Genomic DNA, 22,116 nt, shown 5'->3' with positions numbered 1-22,116 from the left:
GGCCTACGCCCTCCCGGAAGAGACTTAGCCATGGTTTCCACTTGGGCAAAAGCCATCGCCAGAAGGGATGTGGTGACGCAGATGAAGCTCCCACTAAAACATGCAGCCACCCAGATCTCTGGCTGCAGGGAGTGCCAGAGCCTTGCTCTGGTGACGGAGGGCTGCCGAGACGACACCCGCACGAGGTGCGAGCAGGTGGAGAATCTGGTCAGAATGGTGGCAGAGCTGAAAGAAGAAGTAGCAAGACTGAGGAGTATCAGGGAGTGTGACAGGAAGGTAGACTGGCAGAGCCACTCCCTACCATCCCCGAGATGAGCATGCCAGATGGAAGCATCAAGAGAAGGAGAGGCTCCCCTACCCTCTTGCCACCAGGCAGAAGGAGGAGACCTAAGAGAAGGAGGAGGAGGATGGAAACAGATCCCTGCTCAGTGCAGCAGGCGAATCCTCTCCCAGCCTACCTCGCCCTCCCAGGTGCCCTTACACAATAGGTATGAGGCTCTGGAACTCGAGGGCTAGGAGGATGAAGATACGGACAGTGATCCATCCAAGGGGTTGACTAGGGGGAACGAGTCAGCCCCGCGCATTACAACAGCCACTGGTAAGAAAAAAAGAAGGGTAATTGTCATAGGCGACTCCCTTCTGAGGGGAACAGAGGGCCCGATATGCCGACCGGACCCATCCCATAGGGAAGTCTGCTGCCTCCCTGGGGCAAGGATAAGAGACATTACCAGGAAGCTCCCTAGGCTAGTAAAATCGTCTAATTTATTATCCACTATTGGTTGTTCAGGTTGGCAGTGATGAGGTAGCTGATAGAAGCACAAAGATGATCAAAAGGGACTTTAGAGAACCAGGGTGATTACTTGAAGGATCAGGAGCGCAGGTAGTGTTTTCTTCCATCCCATCAGTAGCCAGAAGGTATACGGAAAGGAACAGGAAGACCCATCTCATTAACACGTGGCTCAGAGGCTGGTGCCAGAGGTGGAATTTTGGGTTTTTCAATCATGGGGCAGTTTACATGGCACCAGGCCTGCTGGAGACAGATGGGGTTCACCTGTCGCAAAGGGGGAAAAGGATCCTGGCTCAGGAGTTAGCAGGCCTTATTGAGAGAGCTTTAAACTATGTGAAGGGGGAAGGGGATAAAACCAGGCTTGCTAGGGGTGAGCCTAGGGGTGGCATGCCTGTGTTGGAGGAGAGATCAATAGCCCAACTGAAGTGCATTTACACCAGTGCATGCAACATGGGCAATAAACAGGAGGAGCTGGAAGCCATTGCGCGGCAGGAAAACTATGATGTGGTCACCATCAGGGAAACATGGTGGGATGACTCACACAACTGGAGTGCTGCAATGGATGGCTGTAAGCTCTTTAGAAAGGACAGGCAAAGAAGGAGAGGTGGTGGGGTAGCCTCGTACGTTAGAGAGTGTTTTGATTGTCTAGAGCTCAACAACGGTAATGATAAGGTTGAATGCTTATGGGTAAAGATCAGAGGGAAGGCTAATAAGGCAGATACCCTGGTGGGAGTCTGTTATAGACCACTCAACCAGGATGAGGAAACAGACAAAGTATTCTATAAGCGGTTGGCTGAAGTCTCACAGTCTCTAGCCCTTGTTCTCGGGGGAGACTTCAACTTACCAGATATCTGCTGGAAATACAATACAGCAGAGAGAAAGCAGTCTCAGAGGTTCCTGGAGTGTGTGGAAGATAACTTCCTGACACAGTTGGTAATCGAGCCAACCAGGGGAGGTGCCCCACTGGACCTGTTGTTGACAAACATAGAAGGCCTAGTGGGTGATGTCGTGGTCAAAGGCTGTCTTGGGCACATATCATTTATCAGCAGTCCTGGTCAACCGGGGAGGTGTCAGATGATGGGAAGTTAGCAAATGTGACATCCATCTACAAGAAGGGTTGGAAGGAGGATCTGGGCAACTACAGGCCTGTCAGCCTGACCTCGGTGCTGGGGTAGGTCATGGAGCAGATCACCTTGAGTGCCATTATGAGGCACGTGTGGGACAACTGGCGGATCAGGCTCAGCCAGCATGGGTTTATGAAAGGGAAGTCCTGCTTCACTAACCTGGTCTCCTTCTATGATAAGGTGACCTGCTTAGTGGATGAGGGGAAGGCTGTGGATGTTGTCTACTTGGACTTTAGTAAGGCCTTTGACACTGTCTCCCACAGCATTCTCCTGGAGAAGCTGGCTGCTCACGGCTTGGCTAAGTGAACTCTGCACTGGGTTAAAAACTGGCTGGACGGCCGAGCCCAGAGAGTGGTGGTGAATGGAGTCAAATCCAGTTGGCAGCCGGTCAAGAGTGGTGTTCCCCAGGGCTTAGTGTTGGGGCTGGACCTGTTCAATATCTTTATTGATGATCTGGATGAGGAGGTTGAGTGCACCCTCAGTAAGTTTGCAGATGACACCAAGGTGGGTGGAAGTGTCGATCTGCTGGAGGGTAGGAAGGCTCTACAGAGGGACCTGGACAGGCTGGATCGTTGGGCCGGGGCCAACTGTATGAGATTCAGCAAGGCTCAGTGCTGGGTCCTGCACTTGGGTCACAACAACCCCATGCATCACTACAGGCTTGGGGAGGAGTGGCTGGAGAGCTGCCTGGCGGAAAAGGACCTGGAGGTGTTGGCTGACAGCCCCCTGAACATGAGCCAGCAGTGTGCCCAGGTGGCCAAGAGGACCAATAGCATCCTGGCCTGTACCAAGCATAGTGTGGCCAGCAGGACCAGGGAGGTGATAGTGCCTCTGTACTCAGCATTGGTGAGGCCGCACCTCGAGTACTGTGTTCAGTTTTGGGCCCCTCACTACAAGAAAGACATTGAGGTGCTGGAGCATGTCCAGAGGAGGGCAATGAAGTTGGTGAAGGGTCTAGAGCACAAGTCTTATGAGGAGTGGCTGAGGGAGCTGGGGCTGTTTAGTTTGGAGAAAAGGAGGCTGAGGGGAGACCTTATTGCTCTCTACAACTACCTGAAAGGAGGTTGTAGCGAGGTGGGGGTCGGTCTCTTCTCCCTAGTAACAGGCAACAGGACGAGAGGAAATGGCCTCAAGCTGCACCAGGGGAAGTTTAGGTTGGATATTAGGAAAAATTTCTTCATGGAGAGAGTGGTTAGGCACTGGAAGAGGCTGCCCAGGGAAGTGGTTGAGTCCCCATCCCTGGAGGTATTTAAAAGAAGGGGAGACATGGTGCTTGAGGACATGGTTTAGTGGTGGACTTGGCAGTGATAGCTTAACGGTTGGACTCGATGATCTTAAGGGTCTTTTCCAACCTTAACAATTCTATGATTCTAGGTGAGAAAATCAAGGTGAACGGTTGACTGAGTGCAGGGATTTGCAATCAGAGACCCAGTTCAGGAAGAAACTCAAAGATTCCTATTGTATCAAAATTGTGTCACTAACATGCAGCCTGTTCTTCCTCTTCAGGTGCTGAAAGTTCTGCATCACACACATGTGAACAAGAAACAAAAGGCTGTTTGGAATGACCTTAACTCAAAAGTTTGGACAGCTGATGAAGTGTTTGGTTTTATACACCATGCAACCTGAGAATGGAAAGATGGCAAGTAGCACACGTGTTCTTACTAGGACCTGTTCCTGGAGGCATCATTCTCCATCAGGCATGGACAATGCCAGAATTTGGAGAAGGTGTTAGAGACTGAATTCTTGCATTTTTCTGTGTTTTGATGCACTGAAATGTAAGTGCAGAGCCCTGGTGGTTGTGGAAAGACTGGAGGCAGGGCAGGACGCTAGTAGACAGAAAAGTACTAGCCTGAAAGATACTGATTCAGCTGCCTTGAAGGGCGAGTTATTTTCTCCCCAGACCTCCTATATCTTGCCCATATCATTAAGACTAATGACATACTCTCCTGTAATCAAAACAGTAATAGGTCATTATTACATAAATGCAGTCATTTTGCTGTATCAGGTGTTCACTGAAAATCTTTTTTTTATTTTACTTTGAATAACCACCTAATAAGCAGGAAAAGGAAAAAAACATGGTTTTGATGCTACAAAAGCTTCTTGTTTCAGTGATGCATTAAGTCTTCTGAAGTTTTAATTGCTGTGCAGTGTTGTTATTTAAGCATTAAAGTGATGGGATTCTATTGAAATATAACTTGTAGACCTCCTGTCATCTCTTCCAAGAGAGCAAGCTAATATTACCCATGAGGGGCCAAAATGGTTAGTTTTAGATGGGGATATAGCTCCTATGTGGATTGAGTCAGTCAACACTGTTATGGATGATGATAACATGAGCAACTGAGAAGCAAGTATAGTGGCTTCCTCTCTACGTATTTTCACATTTTCCTCTTCCTTTATTTTTCTGAAGATAGTTTTGCAATGCACGTTCCTTTTTTTCTTCCATTCTTATAATTTCTTTGGTTTTCACTATTGCTAAGTAATATTTTGGTATCTGATTAATACATTGTCTTGCCTATTTTGTACAAAAAAAAAAAGACTTAAAGTAGCCTACATATACTGTAAGGGTAATTGTGCCTCCTAGTGTATGAGTTGGTGTATTTCAAGATGTCCATCATAAGATTATTGAAACTGGTATTTGGAAAGCCTCTCAGTAAAATAGATTTAAGATTCCATGAGCGAAGTCCTCACATCACTGTACTAAGGAAAGCTAGTGTTAGGAAATCTGAATAAGTTAGTTTAAGAACCAGCAGTAGTATCCAGACTTCTTATTTGCTTCTTATTCATTATACAGCTAAACCAATTTTGTTGGCTGTTAGAAATGCTGTAATGTAATGAAATCCACATCTAAAATCTCAATGTAACCTTAGGAAGGTGACTGTAGTTTAGCCCATTCTCTCAAGCTTTCCTGTCTTAAGAACTTAAACCTATCTAGAGACATGGTCTCTGTTTACTCAGCAAGGTGTCTGTCTGGGGCTAGCCACATAGCCTAACTTAAGCTAATGAACAGAAAGTGGCTTTTCCAAGGGCCACTTCAGAGCGCCTCAGTTTAGGCTCCTGCTCTGTGTCATTTTCTGTTTATTTCCATTGACACTGAGAGAGAGTTTGCATCCCCTGCTTTTAGCAGCTTTCAGGAGAACTCGTGTTAATGAAGCACGCTAGTCATCTTTTGAATGAATTAAACTGGGAAAAACTCATGCAAGATCAAGTAAAACCTTTTCAATTTGTCCTCCTCTGTGTTTCTGAAGTAAAAAACTATAGCTGTGTTCGAATAAAGTTTGTTTAGCTACCTTCAAGAACTAGTGTATGTGCATGGTGTTGCAGATAATCTTTGCTCCTTTGTGGGGCTCTAATAAACACGATTGCCCTGATGATGTTCTTGTTAGACAGTGTATCTTAGCTTGCTTTTGCTGAAAAATTTACTGATTATTTCTAGGTTCTGACCCTTACAAGCCACCAACACGTCCCTATGACTCTGTCAATGCGGCTGCTATTCGAGGTACACCATTTAAGAGCTGCTACCCCAGCTACAGTATCTAGAGCTGGTATTCTCTGTCTGAACACTCGGGACACGGGGTGGAATCCGTGAGTATTTGATTATATTAGTTAGCATTTTTAAGATGCATCTTGAAGATTGATGGCAATAGACTCCATTATTTATATTAATTCTTCCTTCTAGTTTTTATTCTCATAATAGTGGGATGATTTAATTGGTGGCTATGTATATTCTCAAATATGCAGTTCAGAAAATTTCACCATCAGTTAAGTGTTTTATTTTTCCCTCTTATGTGTACTGCTTAATCAAAGCAGCAGTGTGGTGTGTTGACCCTGGCTGGATGCCAAGTGCCCACCAAGCCGCTCTATCACTCCCCCCTCCTCAACTGGACAGGGGAAGAAAAATACAACGAAAGGCTCGTGGGTTGAGATAAGGACAGGGAGATCACTCAGCAGCCACTGTCATGGGCAAAACAGACTTGACTCGGGGAAATTAATTTAATTTATTACCAATCAAAATCAAAGTAGGGTAATGAGAAATAAAACTAAATGTTAAAACACTTTCCCCCCACCCCTCCCTTCTTCTTGGGCTCAACTTCACTCCTGATTTCTCCACCTTCTCCGCCCCAGCAGTGCAGAGGGATGGGGAATGGGGGTTGTGGTCAGTTTGTCACACATTGTCTCTGCCACTCCTTCCTCCTCACGCTTCCCCTGCTCCAGCGCAGGGTCCCTCCCATGGGAGACAGTTCTCTACAAACTTCTCCAGCATTGGTCTTTCCCATGGGCTGCAGTCCTTCAGGGACAGACTGCTCCAGCGTGGTCCCCCCACGGGGTCACAAGTCCTCCCAGCAAACCTGCTCCAGCATGGGCTCCTCTCTCCACAGATCCACAGGTCCTGCCAGGAGCCTGCTCCAGCATGGGCTCTCCACGGGGTCACAGCCTCCTTTAGGTGCATCCACCTGTTCCAGTGTGGGGTCCTCTATGGGCTGCAGGCGGATATCTGCTCCACCATTAGCCTCCATGGGCTGCAGGGGGACAGCCTGCCTCACCATGGTCTTCACCACGGGCTGCAGGAGAATCTCTGCTTCAGCACCTGGAGCACCTCCTCCCCCTCCTTCTTCACTGACCTTGGTGTCTGCAGAGTTGTTCCTCTCACATGTTCTCATGCCTCTCTCTGGCTGCAGTAGCGCAGCAGTTTTTCCCCCTTCTTAAATATGTTATCCCAGAGGCACTACCACCATCGCTGATTGTCTTGGTCTTGGCCAGCGGTGGGTCTGTCTTGGAGCTGGCTGGCACTGGCGGTGTTGGACATAGGGGAAGCTTCTGGCAGCTTCTCACAGAAGCCACACCTGTAGCCCCCCCTCCACTACCAAAACCTTGCCATGCAAACCCAATACAAGTAGTGAACTGTCTGCTTTTTGTAATGCAAATTTGGCAGTAGCAAGAAGCGAACAACTTGGCTACTGTTCTCTGACAGCTTTTTAGTAACTGTCACCATCCTTGATACTACTGAGGATACTGGTTTACATCAGCTTGGCTTTTTGTTTCTGTTAGTCCTTTGGAGCACAGTACTACTCTCTTAACTTGTTTTATATCTATGCTTCATGCAAATTAATTATGAGAACAATGTTTTCTAAAGAATATGGGTTTCCATTTATAAAAGGGAATTTAGTTGGTCAAGGCACAACGCATTAACTTGAAGCAGTCCAATGTGATCTTTTTCTTTTGCATTTGTTGAGCTGATCCAAAACTGTTCTTACAAATTTTAGTAAATGAATCTTTTCAACATTTGTCAGTTAGTGTTTTTATTTCCAAGCAGCATTACTGCTGTTTCATGTCAAAATTCAATTTTGCAGCATTCCAATATGTCATGAACATTTCAGTCAGTTCTAACTGTGTTAAAGTTGTATGCCATTGGGAAAAGAAGCCTTCAGTCCCTGTATTTCCCAAAGAAATCATGTTAGTGGGAAAATTTAATTAAACAGCATGACTCTGTACAAGCTGCCCACCTAGGGTGATGAGGATAAGAGGACTGGTGAGGACATAGCGAGGCAACACAATCTCTCACAGCAAACAGAGGACTGTAGAGATGGAAACAGTAGGCAACAAACTGTCCAAATAGAATAGCTGTGAATGAGTAAATGAGTTTAGACTGTGTTTGACTAATACTGTGTGAACATGAGCAGGTGATAAAATTGCCTAATCCTTTGGAATATAGACAGTTAGGCATGTGGCTGCTAACCTGAAGCATGTGCTATAGTTGGCGTAATGATAAGGAATTTTAGACTTGGTTGTGATAGGAACTAGCAGATGAGAAGAATTACTTTTTTGTCTTCAATTACATATAGACGGACTTTTCAGCTAGACTGGGTTATATATACTACTGTACATATCTGAAATCCAAGTTATGTTGAATTTAGGTGTCACATAATCCTCAGTCTTCTGTACAGCTTATGCACTGGTATTTTAAATAGTCTGTTCTCAAACAACAAAACAAATACAGAATCCTTGCTCCCATCTGCTTTTTGGTGGTGCAGCCCTCTGAAAGTGGGAGCAAACTATCGTCTAGGTCCTTTCTCCTTGCCCTCCCTGGAATAAAGGATGCAGTCAAGGAAAAGGAGTATAGCCATATGCCAGTGCGCTCAACTGTCATAATAGCTCTTAGAAATGCCACAGTATAATGACCTTTGCATGAACAAATACTGTTCAGCTGGCAGCATGTATGTCTGACTTACAGCCGGTGCAGTAGTATTTGTGCATTGCACTAAAGGCAGTCACCAACCGTTCTCAAAAGTCAACAAAAGTTTGCATTTCAAAGCTAGAGGGAAGAAATTGTATTTTTTTCAACTTCCCTCTGATAAAAAATTGGTTGCTTTCCAGTTTGTTTTGCAGGTATACTGGCAGCTGGATAGAAGCAAGGAGATACCAATCTGAAAAGGCTAACTTGACTGTTCTCTTTGATAAAGATGTGCCTCCTTACTTAGAACAACTCAGAACAAGATTTAAAACTGTTACTCCTATTCCTGAGAATAGTATGATTCAGGTATGCATTAGGATTAAAACTACTTCTATTTTAAGAAACAGTATTTCTGAAACATCCACTAGCATGTGGTCCTGTGCAGGAGTAAAAATGCTTAAAATTACTGTGTATCTGAAACATGTGAGATGAAATTGATAGGCTCTTATATATCAAACCTGGACCCTTATTTTGGAGACCTACAGGAATTCAGAGGTTTCATATTGCAGCGGTCCACTGTAACAAGAAGAAATGTAGTATGTTTATGGCACTGCTTGTAATTCCCTGGCTTCTCAGTTCTTGTGTTGCTTCTGTTAGTAATGCCTTAGGTAGCTTAGGGCTAGCCATTTCATCTCTCTATACAAGCATTCTGCCTCTCTGTAAGTAAATGCTCACTAAATTCATTAGCGTTAGTTACTCTCATACTCTGATAATGAGGCCCTACGTTATTAAAGAATGGAGCTGAGCTCTGTTTGTTTTATATGTAAATGATACTGCACATCCTTATGTTGACATTTTAAATTTACTTAATATGCCTTGTTGTTCTAAACTCTGAGTGTTTGCCTGCTTCTAAATAAGTCAGCATGAGAGGAGAAAACTAATTATTGAGTATGTGTTAAGAACTGGTCATAACATACATGCCTGAACTGTGTAGTCTTCTTCATATACCTTGCTTTAAGTAGTGTAGAATGAAGGTATTTTGGTACATTTTATCAGAAGGCCTCTTCATGCCTTTGACCTATGAAAGGAGCTCCTAGACAATAAGGAAGCACAGCAAGGAGTTGCAATCTCCCTATTTAAATTTAAATACCTTCATAGGTCACTGTCGCCTTCCTATGGAGTAAGACTCAGAGGTCGCTCTCCGCATATTTATTTATTGCAGACACTCTGTTCTCTGCTGGATTGTTTGCTGACCCCTGAAAATGTGCCAGTGGATTGCCCCAGAGAGATGTGTGTGGTGTTTTGTTTGGTTTTTTTTTTTTTTTTTTTTTTGCTCTGCTTTGCTTGTATTTGGGCGTTTGGTGGGCTGTGCTCTCAAGATCAAGTAAGTTAATGAAAATGGCCACAGTATCTCACTGTGCTTGAAAAACAGATATATATACACACTTACCTACATATTTAAACAGTTATAAAGGCATATGTCCGTGTATGTGTATATACGTATATGCAGGTTTCTACTCACTAATACCGATAGGGGGTGCAGAGCAATGGCCCACGCATCTGATTTGTTGGCCTGTAGTCCTGTGTACTTTAGCTATCAGAGCTCATCTGTAAATGAGCTAACTTGACCAGAGGGAGCTGACTGCCTACAGTGCAAGACTGCGTGCAGAGTCATTTACCATGCATAGAGAAGCTGTGTTTACATATTGACACCTGCACTCAATCCAGGATGTCATCAGGAAGTGGCTTGTCTTTAGCCCCTTAAACAGCAAGAACACTAAGAAATTGCTTTGATGTTCTTGGTTATTTCATCACAGTCTACATGTATATGCATTTAAAAATAAGATTTATTTGTAAGTCTGTTTTTCATGTGTGCTTCACATGAATGTCTAGATATGGAAAATGTACTGTAAACAATTAATGCATTATTTTATAGCTTTGACATTACCAAGGTGAATTCAGCTGCTGGTGGCTTAAGAAGATGAAAGCAGTGAAGTTTCCATCCCAGGGCACAGTGTTTGATTATTACCTTGATCCGGAGACCAGGAAGTTCCTGCCCTGGGTGGGTAAGGTCCTGAGTCCTGATGTGGATCCAGATACACCCTTGCAGGTACAGAGCACACCAGTGACCACATGCTGAGCGTTGGTAGACGCAGGAACATTTTAGGGTCTTGTCATGATTTCTGATGTCATCTTAGATGTCCTGCAAGTAGCACTCTCTAGAAGTGTTTGGATAAATCGTGGCTATCTGAGCCATGTGCCTTTAGTTGAGTGTTGAGGATTAATGATGAAGAGATGCTTTTATTGATTTTTATATTATTAAAGCACTCCTGAAGACATGCCATATTCAGTTTGTTAGTGGTTTATACCCTTTTTCCACAGCAGGAGAAAGTCAGGCTCCAAGTCCATTTAATCATTGAAAATAATGCCCACAGCAACTGTACACCACAAATTGAAGCCTTAACATTTTTCTACTGCCAGCTTTATGCACAGATATTCTTTCACCAGCTAAATTCCCTTCATACTAACAGAAGTGTATGAGGTCTAGGGGAAGCAAATCACTTTATCACCTTTCTGCTATGCTCTTGATCAACTTACAAAGTTAGAGTTATATTTGTGGAATACAAATTGTAGAAGTTATGATAGTATGATATATACCTGTCAGTGGAGAAATAGAAAGCATGAGCTATTAATTTTAATTGCCTCAGTTTGGGGATTTGGTTGGTTTTGCTCTTTTTTCAGTGTGATTTGCATAGAATATTCTCAAATGCTTTATGGTGTTTTGATTGCATTAACTTCTAGGTCTTTTTCTTTTTAAATGCTTAGACAAGTAGGAATGTTCCTGGGGAGATAAGAAGTTTGTGGGCATAGAAACATGGAGCTGATGATCAAGAGACATTATGCATTATCAGCTATCCTGTAACAAGTTCTCTTTAAGGGTTAATACTTGGTACGAAAATACAGATCTTGGATAAGAAAGCTTTATGAGACAATGCAGGTTTTGGGTGCTCACAGTAAGCAAAGCTAACCTATTGCCAACTATTTGCCCAAACAGTTTTAGGTATGCTGAAAGCCAGGCCAAAAAGTAAACGGAAATACTAACTGAAAAATTAAACCAAATACCTGTTGCACCAGCCTTTGTTTCTCTACCAGTTTTTGGGAGGCTGGCATTCTGTAAAGGCTGAGAGGGAACCAACGCATTTCAGCTACAACCTGATTTCAAAACCTTCCTACTAGAAGAAACTGAACACAAGTTTTCAAGTAGAAATGCTGTGTAAAAAGTAATCCAGTAAAACATTTTGGTTTTAGTAATTATGTTTGAGAACAAGAGAACGGTGTATCCCGTTTCATTGCTTTTTAGAATTCAGTCCTAGCCAGAGAAAGAGAGACAGAAATTACTGTTTGCTTTTAAAACTGAATTGTTTTGTGCAAGTGTTTTGATTTCCTCCCCGCCCCCCCCCCCCCCCACCCCAGTTTCAGGCAATCTTTGTTCACACATCTGAGACTGCATGTCTCAAATATTTTTTTTATTTACTCTTAACGAAAGGCAAACCAGTCATGTTTGTTCGAAGTGCCGGAGTAAGAAGAACAGTGTTTGTAGGCAATAGGCTTGCTGCTCTCTCTGAAGGCTACCTCCCGGCTAGCATCCCTTTCAAGTACCACACATCATCAGCAGTGCTCCAGAGTAAGTTCCATACAGATGCAAGAAACTTATCTTCTCTCAACACCAAAGGAGAAAAATATTATGCAGTTATAACGATCTCATTACAGCTGTTGGCTACTGCTGTTGTCTGGGTATTAGAAAGCTCATTGTTTCGCAAAGTGGAAAACTTAGAAAAGTTGGGGCAGGCAAGAGGAAAGGAGGAGGATGAAACTGTTTGGGGCAAACTGGCACTGACACTGCTCCCACAAGTTGGTCTGTGCTTGTGGACAAGAGAAAATTTGGCTTTACCTATGTTAACAAGAAGCCTTGAGCCAGCTTTGGGTAGCCTGGGTGTCTCTGCATTGTGCCTGTAGATGTACCAAAAAGGACAGTCAGGAGTTAAGCTTGCTTTTGCTAGGCACCATACAATCCCTGAGGAGGGGCAATCCCTGTCTAGAGAAGTTCGGAGTCTCCATAGGCGAGATGGATGCAGAGCAAAGGAAATGTTAATATAACACACAAGCAGAGGGGGCTGTACGTTGGCCAAAAATGTTACACTGGTGGTACGTTTTGGAACAAGAGGAGTCATACAGTCAAAGTAAAATAGGCTAGTAAAAGCTCTGTGTCTTTTCTGCTTTTCATGAATAACACAATTAAGGGAGAGTCCAGCTGTCAGTGGATATGCCCTCTTTGCCTTCTTTTTTTCATCCTTACAGTAATTTGAACTGATACAACTACACAGAAAAAATGACACGCCCTATTCACTGTACAGCTTTTTACAGCTGTAAAAAGCACTAGAGAAAAGTTAATACAAATGTCTTCTCCCAGACATATGAGAGGATAAAATACAGAAAACAATTGCTTGCTTTTAAAAACTTTCCAGAATATAAGGAGTCTTTAGATAAAATCTTTGGAAGTATTTAAGGTTGCTTGATGCTTAATTTAACTGCTTGTGCAATCAGATTTTTAATTTTTAGCCAATCTCCATGGCTGTTAATGGATCGAATTGCCACTAGACTTAAAAAAATAAGGATAAATCCACAAATCTCTATTGAATAACTTTTTACCCTGCTTTTTCTTTCCTGTCTCCTGTTGATTTCTTCTGTATTCAGGTCAGATAAGCAAATATTACTTTCGGTTTACTTTGTAACTTGGTTCATTCTTTGAAGTGTTTCCAAATTCATGCTAATTTAGAATCCTGCATTAACAGAACTTAATCGCCTTTTTGCCCCTCAAACTGAATAGACAGATTTGGGGAAAAGTAGTCTGCTGCATGTGAGATCATGAACCAGTGTAAACTGTTATAGCTCCTTTAATGGGGAATCAGCCTTAAAAGGTTTTCAGATATTCCTCTGTTCTGAGAGGGATTTTTTTAGCTAATGATTGACATTCCAGCAGCAACCATGACCAAGGCACTAGAGCACAAAGGCATAACGCTTTCCATTGCAAAGAGAAGCTGATGAAAGGAGCTCCTAGGCAGCAAAGGTTGTGTATTCTTCTTGCAGGAAACTTCTTAAATAAACCAAGTAGGTGAAGTCAGCATCACAGGGGCTTTCTCTCCAAGTGTATCACACCCATCAACTGTACTGTGGCATAAAACTGGGGAGTTTATGAACCTTTAAGGATTTGCTATGAAATGTTAGTAGTATTCCCTCAGATTTTAAGTCAAGTCAGTATCGTAAAACATCCACCGCTCCTTCTGAGAAATATTAAGACATGAACAAAGAAGTGAACTCCTCTGGTCATCTGCAGCTCTTCCTTCTGTCCGCTGTTCTTCAGCCAAGTCCCTCTTGTTAAATGGTCTGCTGGCAAGTCCCTCTGCTGATCACAGCAGGTGAAGAACTGCGTGACAATTCAGAAACAAATATATTGTATTGGCTTTCCATGGTGTTACAACATTTTTTCAGTGAGCTGTGATGGAATGATTTTGTTCTGTCATGTATAGCTCAAAATGACTGCCTCTCATGTTATTTTTGTGTTTGTGTGTACCAATGCTTTTTCCTATAAAATGCATTCAAGTGACGCACTGAAATGCCTTCCTTATGTGTTTTAGGCTATCGCTCCACGCAATTGTTTGGAACAATCGAATTGTTGGATTTTTTTTTTTTTTTAATGGAAAGAGGCATTCACGTCAAATTACACAAATGAGCAATTTAAGTCTCAGTTCAAAAAGAAGAGCTTAAGAGCTGAACTTGTTGAAATACAGTTATTCACTACATTGCCATGTTTTTTCCGTAGTTTAGCGGTTGAAAGATTTTTCTTAGAAATCATATCACGTTCATATCTGCAGTATTTTCTGCCAGCTCCCATCTTATCCTTATCCATATAACTTTTTTTTTGAGGTATCTGCTAGAGTGGGTGAGATTAGCATGTAGTGTTGGGTTTTATTTAGCATTCCCCCAAGGCATATGACTCACCCACTCTGCCTCTAGAACAGCAGAAAATTTCAAAATGTTACTTGATGGAGGCAGGTTCTGATGCAAACTAATATTGGTACGTTAAGTTTGTGGTCTTCAATAGTACTAAAGTCTGGAACAGTGCCACAGAGAAGAAATTTGCATGGTCATCTATGTACAATGGAATTTAGTACAATATATTTCCTTATTGTACTGCAATAATACAATATTTTTAAAAATATAATGGGACTAATAGATTATAATTGTGGACACTATTTAAAATTTAGATAAGGTTAAGGATTAAGAAAGAATATTCTTAATTTGGGGGTTAAAAGTACAGGTGCATGTGTACCTCAGCGAAAAGAAGAAGAAAATATTCTTTTACATAAGATCTTAAGGTAATTAAGATACTTTAAACCTCTCATACAAACATAGTGCATATGAAAAAAGTTTTTTTTCCCTTTGTGGTAGAAAAGCAGGATAAGTGTAGTCACGGCTTTTTTCCCCAAAATTTATGATCATCCAAATATGTTGAGGTTCTACGTTTCTGTCTTGTCCACCAGCACACCTTCACTTTTTATCTGCTTACTTTTCTTCTCCACAGGCAGTAACCATCCTTTTAGCTGACTGTGACTAGATGGAAATGTCCTTGGAAGCATTTGTTACCTTTCTTGAACTGGCCAGACAAAAATCACTGCTGAGGTTTCTAGATGATTTATTTCACTCTTTGAAGAATCTAAGATGACAACGCAATACTCCTTTTGTCCTAATGGAAACTGATTGCAGTGATATATTTGTCTATACTGCTTTGTCTAAGAAACCAAGAAGTCTGCTGCGAGTCAGAACTGTGGCAGGGCTATGACATACAGCATTCAGCTGTCACTATGCCAGTGCAGTTTCCATTTCCTACAAGCTCTTGTGAACATGTTGTCCAGTATTTAAAAAAATCAAACAAGACAAGTTCAAAACCATATGCTTATATTTCACTCTTTTTTAGCAGGTGTAGCCCAAATTCACAACACTATTGACTAGACCAAAAAAAAAAATCTGGGCTAGATGCACAAAATTTTTGAGAAATCTTTTTCCTCTTGCCCAGCAGTACTGAGTGAGAAATCTCATGCATATAAAATCTGAGTTAAATTCTCTCCTGTGCTGCAAGGGTTGTAACCACCATCTTCCCTAAACATTTCATAACCACCTCTGGTTCAAATACCTGCTCTGAACGAGGCAGAGAGAGCTTTTGATGTAAGGCCCAGTCCCTGGGACATGCTGAAACGTTTTCCTTGAAGTCCACTTATTACTGTGGTTTCATTTTGTGCAAAACATTTATGTGATCGTCTAGACAACAAAAATGCATGACCTTGGAAGGCAGAGAGATGAGATTATTAGTTTCCAGTCCTGCTTTAACAAATTCCTAATGATTTCTGCAGGTTCTTATTTCCATGCACAAAATAGAAACAGTGCAATGAGAAATCAAAATTCCGTGGACAATGAATCCTTTCTTGTGAATTTGTGGAATACTTCACTGTGGCAAAAGTTAAGGATCATATCATACTAAAGTTCAGTATTTTAATAATGCTTAATACAAGTGGTTTTCTTCTGTATTTCCAAGATGAATCTAGCTTTTTGTAGTCTTTCTTTCCCTTATGCCTCTAAGGGAAGCAGCGCAGTTGGATAAAAATTGTATAACCTCAAAATTAATGTCTCAAGATTTTACAGTTCTGATGAATACATGAGGGTATTTTAATTAATTTGTCCACTGTTATAGTAATTTTGTTATCTGATGGTCTGTATTCAGCATCATGTAAGCACCTCATTTTGGGGAATAGGCTGAAATTTAATACAATCAGTTTAATATTCCTTAGTATGAGAGATGCCACACTAGTTTCCTGATTAAATGTCCTGATTAAATTATATTTATCATTCATATTTTTATACTTTACATATGGTTAAGTCCTTGTTTAATCCTTCCCAGGAGAAGGAGAAAATAATCTACTTCACTGATAAACTTGCTGAGTGTCAGGATAGCTGGAGATTTCACATTCAAAGCATTTCAGTTCCAAAGGATGCAGATGGATATGCAGTGAGATTTTCAAAAGCTGTGAAGTAGTCAGCCAACTAAATCAACAAGACTCTTCTGGAATTCAGAATCCCAGTGTGATGTTTTTTCAAAGGCACTCTGTGAGTTTCACTGATTACTAAGGACTTCAATAGTTCAAAAACCCTTGGTGGTGGTGAAATGTTCCATAAATTTTAGCCAGCATGATTTTGAATTCTTGATTTGTTTAGTTTCAGCATTGCTCAGTAGGGTAATCATTTTTATGTATGTTGTGTTACATTTCAGAAATGCTTGTCTATTTTATTGATGATTTGAATATGCTTGAAGTGGATAGATATGGAACAGTTCAACCTCACTCCTTGATTTGGCAGCGTATAGACTACAGACACTGGTGAGCATTTACTTCTTACTTCATGTTATGCTATAATTTTTATATTGTGCTCCATAATGGGATTTCTAAATGACATAGAAACAGAAAGCTTCAAAGAGCATTGCTTAAATGGAAAAGCATACTCTCCCTGGAGGTTATAAACAGTTTTAGTAAAGAGAAGCATAAAGTGAAGGGGCTGTAGAGACTCTCGGAAGGAAAGCATCCTTCAGCTGCTCCTGACGGAGCTGCTGGATGTTGACCTCATCGATTGACCTGATGAGAACAAGGATGTATGAGAAACAGAAATTGATTCCCTAAATTGCAGCCTGCCAAATGTTCAGCTTATACTACCACCTATCTTTTCATCACCCGGTAAAGACAGCAGACAAAATACACAGAAACTTTATGGTATTGGTTCAAATGAATGATCTTTCTGTGCCCTGAGAAGAAAAACACAGAAGATGACCACTGAAGGATAATTAAGTTGATTTGGGCAATTAAGGTAATTCTCTTCTTATTTTCCAAAGGACAATTTTATTTTTTGACAGTTAAAATATATTAATATCTTTTTGTCAGAGTCTGTGGAAGGAGAAAGTCTTCAGTTTAAAATCAACTGATTAGTGTTTGATTTTTGTTCTGTTACAGGAGGATCTATATCTTTTGTAAATACTTAGTTGTTGTTATAAATGCATATTAGATTCTTGTTCATATGCAAGCATGTCACTTATGTGACATGAAGAAAACATGCAACATACAAAGAAAACATTGTGAATGATCTGGTGGATAAAGGAGAAAAGTAATCAAACATCAAAAAAAAAAGTTAAATGCATATCTGTCTGTGTATTGTAGCCTTACAATTTTTGTTTCATCAAGGGTTCTTCTTTTCACTGTCATGTACATTGTGATCTGACTGTAATTGTGACCAAGGTGAAGCAACAGCATCTGCACTGTTCTTGCATCTTTTAATGCAGATTCAGTTGAATCATATAAGCTTTTCACTAGGTCATACTTCATCTCATGAAGAAATGATACCAGGTGTCAGCAGAATATTTTGTTAAGGAACAAGATGTAAAGAAGAAAAAAGGAAGTGACTTCTCAACCTGAAGCATCTCCAGCTCAGAGAAATCAGTTGGGTCTAATTCAGTGACATGCAAAGCTAACATCTCAATGCCCTTCTGTTTTCTTCCCAGAGCTATAAGGTATTCTAGCCTGGAATCTTTTTGTTTTCTCACAAAGATTCCAAACTTCAGATCTTAAAAGTTCCTACTGCCTAAAACTGTTGATGCTTCTTTCTTTTGAATTGTTTTGAATTGTTTCTTTTGAAACAAAACAAACCCAAAAAATTAAAATCTCCATTTTACAAAACAAATCAAATTAGGAAAAAAGTTGACCATGCCATTGTGGAATTTTGAACATAACCATTTGAGAATTCTAAAATAGCGTAAAATTTTTGTTGCAAATGTATGGAAAGAAAGAGAACGTATTATACTATGAAGTTCTGGGGAGGATTTGTTGATTTAAGCAGGCAGTGCCTACATTATTTATGAGTTTTTCTTTACTGTGTTTTTTTTAAAGATGGTAGCTGCTTGGCCTAGTTCAGTTGTACGCTAGCTTCTAAAGAAACCAGACTCCGTCTTCAGATTTGGGCAATCAGAACTCAAATTGCCAGCTCCGAAATGCCACTTTTTTGTTTGTTTGTTTGTTTATTTAAAGTGGCCTCCTTTTAATTCACCTGGAGCTATGTCATCTGGAGAGCCAGAAAGAGTATCTATTGGATGATGCTGCAAAAAAAGAAGTGATCTTTTAAGCCTGACACCTCCTACTCTGTGATGTTTTCTCTTAGGTGTGCTTGATTACAGTTGTTTTACATAGCTTTCAAAGCCATTTCTTCATACATGTCAAGATGATCTTTGCTGATTTTTTCTTATTGAAATCTGTTAATTTTGTCTGCTCTTATCTGTTGTGGTTGTGTGTATTCTCAAACTGATTTGAACTTCCTTTGACCACGTTGTACTCATCCAAGTTGGTTCGGAGCCAGTTTCATTCAAAAATATCTCTTTATCATTGTCAGAATATTTTGTGAGAATGTAATATCTCCATTTCAACAAAAACGTTGAACAAAGTATTATGTGATTAGAAATTGTGGGATTTTTCTTAATTTTAAAATGTCTGTTCTAATTTGATACTTCCAGGCCATTTGTATTCCGGATTTCCCATAGGCCAGAAATGTTGATTCTTCCACTGAGATTAAACCTGGAAAATGTACAGTATTTTGTCACTACTATTAATCAAGCTACATTCTCTTTCTCAGGTATGATAGGCAGAAGCTAACTATTAAAGAAATTCATAATTGTCGGTATACTGCCTGTATGAATCCAACTGCTGGCAGCTTCGCTATCAACCCTAGGCTCCAGGTATGGTTTGAAGTGTCATATCATAGTAATCCTGTATTTAATATATGAGATAATTACTATTTAGCTTTTTACTGCAATAGGTAGGAGACAAAAGGGGACAGGAAAAAACATAGTGTCTGAAACTTAGCAGAGGTTCAAAATTCTGCTGTTCCTATAGCTAAACATGAAGAGACAAACCATATTTATTATGATATTGAGATTCCCCTGAATTTCATAGCAATTGCGGTCTCATTGGGTCCTTCACCGGGCAGATGTGCCCTTGGGGCTCATAGCCAGACATGCAACTGCTCTAGAACTGCATCAAGGATGAGGCTAGAAATGAAGTATTTTTTGTGACACACAAGTAACTGTTTTCACCAGGCTGTATCGTCATTTAACACTTCATTGACTCTTAACTGCTGTCTGATGCTGAAGAATCTTTATCTCCTTTTCCCCTTTGGTTTTCAGAGACATTTTGCAGTATTTGCTTTGAACTTCCCTTCTTCAGATTCCCTGACTACCATCTATAGCAAGATAGTTTGCTTCCACATCAGCAACATGCTTTTATTCCATCAGTAATCAAGAATATTCCAGCCATAGTAGAAACAGCTATATGGCTTCACCAGGTGGTGGTTCAAAACTTCCTACCAACTGCTATTAAGTTTCACAATATCTTTAACAAAAGAAACCTCTCTAGTGTCTTCTAGGTCTATATTATGGGTTAATTTTCTACCTAATAACACTCTGTTATTGCTGCTCTTTATTATTTAATGATGTAAATTGGCCAGTGGACCAATGAAGAACAGATGGCCTTTGCACAAAGTAGAAAATAGTCCCTGCTCTGAGGTGACTATGGTCAGGTAGATGAAAACAGTAGAATGCTGAGAAGGAAAAGATATTTAGTGGAAATAGAGTAATGGTTTGCAAAGTTTGCTATGCTTACTTATTATTTTGAGAAGAGAAGGTCAACGTTTGTTCGGAGGGAAGAACAACTTTCTGGAGACTAGGTAGAATGAAACAGAGATTGAAGAAGCTCTGAAGCAGGGGCTGAAACCAGTAGCCAAACATCAGAGTAGGGATTAAAGAGAAAAATGAAGAAAGGATATAATATGATCAGCAAATCCTGGTCCCTCTTGTTAAATCAGGTGAGTCTGGTCCTGGTTTGGTTTTGCCTGCTTTCGTGTTCCTTGGAGTGTAGCTCTGTTCTCTTCCAGAATATTTTTCTTGGCTGCTCACCCCATGGATCATCGTGAACTGTTAGCAAGGAGGGAAGGATTTGTCAGGTCTCCTCCTAAGTTACTGCTCTGTGTAACACATACTTGGTTTGATGGGGATGCACTGGCCCATCATGCACATTGGCACCCATCCTGGCATGGAATTTGTTAAGGAAAGAAGTTTGAGGTGACAGCTGAGAAAGTGCTAATTTTGTCATGATAAACTGTGTCCTGTTTTCTTGAGTGGTATTGCAAAACGGGGCTAGTGAACCTGTAAGATCCTGGCAGTGCTAATACTTCCCTCTGTCCGGTACTGCACAAGGGCCTGAAACCCTAATGAGTCACCTAAGTGTGCTAGTCAGCAGAGAACAGACATTTGTTTTAATTATATTTTGCACGCTCGGTTGGCTGGAGAACTTGCTAATTTAGAGACATTCTGGTTCATGTTAAAGAATATATAGTTTCAAGCATGATATGCATTGGGTATCTACTCAGTATGATTAATGCCCTTTTAAGGGAGACTAACTGATACTTTGCAGGGTGGCCTATTTTAATGCCAGATGACAGCATTTAAAAAAAAATATATTGTGTTATCTTTAGGGCATTCTGTTTGCTACACCTGAGTGTTTACAACAACAAATGATCTTTGGCTTCATTAATCAGCACATGTCTATGGGGATAAAGTGGTTGAAAACAAAGACTGCAATTTCTTTCATAAAATGATGGTGGACGCTATGCACAAGTATTTTGAGGTACGTTGGTAGCTTGAAAGTATTTTGCCTAATGCCAGCAGTTAAAAACTGGGTAGTGAAAGGTCTTATTTACTGGAACCGTAAATAGCAGTAGCACAATATCTTTTTATCCTCAGCCCCCAATGCAAGCATGTTCCTTACTGAGGAAAAGCAAGTGCCAGAGTGAGTAAAAAGGGGAAACCAAGGAAGCTTCCCCCTTGAGAAGATTCAGAAGTAGTTATTCTTACCTTGACTGTAATGTTTGACTAGCAGAGGACTGTCAGGTATCTCTGTTGCAGCGTTGTTGGTAATTTAAAGCAAATACTTGAGCCTTCCCTAGAATGGGGAGGTGGCAACCTGTCTCTGAACATGACTCTTCATGTCATTCACTGGGTATGTGGAAACAAGTTGCAATCTTCATTTTCTGCTTCCTGATTCTGTGCTTCAAACCACAAGAATAATGTAATTTTATTTTTCTTTACTAATCCTTCCTTTTGTATTAGTTTTCTTTCCCTGGATAATTTATCTTGAGTATTAAGTGTGTGCATATATGTGTATGTATATACATGGATATTAAAAAATTGAATTGAAGTTATTTTTCAAATAATTTTAAATTGCAGTCTCTCTTTGGGCTTCAGAGCGTGTCAGTAAAACAGCATGTACTTTTTAAACTGTGAGTACTGTTGGTTATCCAAATAAAAGTACTTGTTATCAGAATTAAACTATTAAAGAGTTAAGACACTGTACGTTGCAAGACATATATAAAACAGATATGCAAGTTTCATTTTGGTCTTTCTGTTGCATGAGGTTGAGGGTTTTCACAGGCCAAACACTGCATGTATAATCCAGGAAACAAGTATGTTCCTTTGCCTTGATGTTCTTGGTCAAGTTTTGTTACGTACGCCTCTTGTTTCCTTAACTTGTCATACATAATGAAATATAGTACCTCTCAGTATTGTTTGTTGGATCAGACATGGCACAAGGAAGACGAAATAATGTCACATATTATATAGTACTATAGCATATATGGTTTCTTCTGGAATTAATCTGTGTTGGTGCCAATACCAAGGATGAATTAACTAGTGAGGACCACAATACTGTTTCTACTTGCCCTTCAAAACCTTTTCACTTAAAAGCATACTCATTTTGTAGTAGACAAAGCAGCAGAAACATGAACTAAAATGAACACATTAAATGCATTTATATTTGATTTCTAAAAAAGAAAATAGT

General features: G+C 40.6%; 1 protein-coding gene across 1 annotated transcript in view; it reads left to right on the top strand.

Annotated features, from left to right (window-relative positions):
• The window catches only part of DNAH11 (dynein axonemal heavy chain 11), a 163,190-nt gene that overhangs the window by 54,725 nt on the left and 86,349 nt on the right, over nt 1-22,116 (top strand). The window contains 13 exon segments of the mRNA XM_087750792.1: nt 3,418-3,550; nt 4,113-4,238; nt 5,343-5,493; nt 8,296-8,446; nt 9,303-9,464; nt 10,017-10,190; nt 11,561-11,765; nt 16,464-16,569; nt 18,860-18,962; nt 19,410-19,488; nt 19,491-19,648; nt 20,756-20,789; nt 20,792-20,907. Of these exon segments, the coding sequence (XP_087606918.1) occupies nt 3,418-3,550; nt 4,113-4,238; nt 5,343-5,493; nt 8,296-8,446; nt 9,303-9,464; nt 10,017-10,190; nt 11,561-11,765; nt 16,464-16,569; nt 18,860-18,962; nt 19,410-19,488; nt 19,491-19,648; nt 20,756-20,789; nt 20,792-20,907 (1,698 nt within the window).

This window comes from Nipponia nippon, unplaced genomic scaffold (assembly GCF_047370975.1).
Source record: "Nipponia nippon isolate SJK-2023a ecotype South Korea unplaced genomic scaffold, ASM4737097v1 scaffold_1, whole genome shotgun sequence".
NCBI lineage: Eukaryota > Metazoa > Chordata > Aves > Pelecaniformes > Threskiornithidae > Nipponia > Nipponia nippon.
The sequence above is the reverse complement of the archived record's forward strand: the minus strand, read 5'-3'. Positions and strand labels throughout refer to the sequence as shown.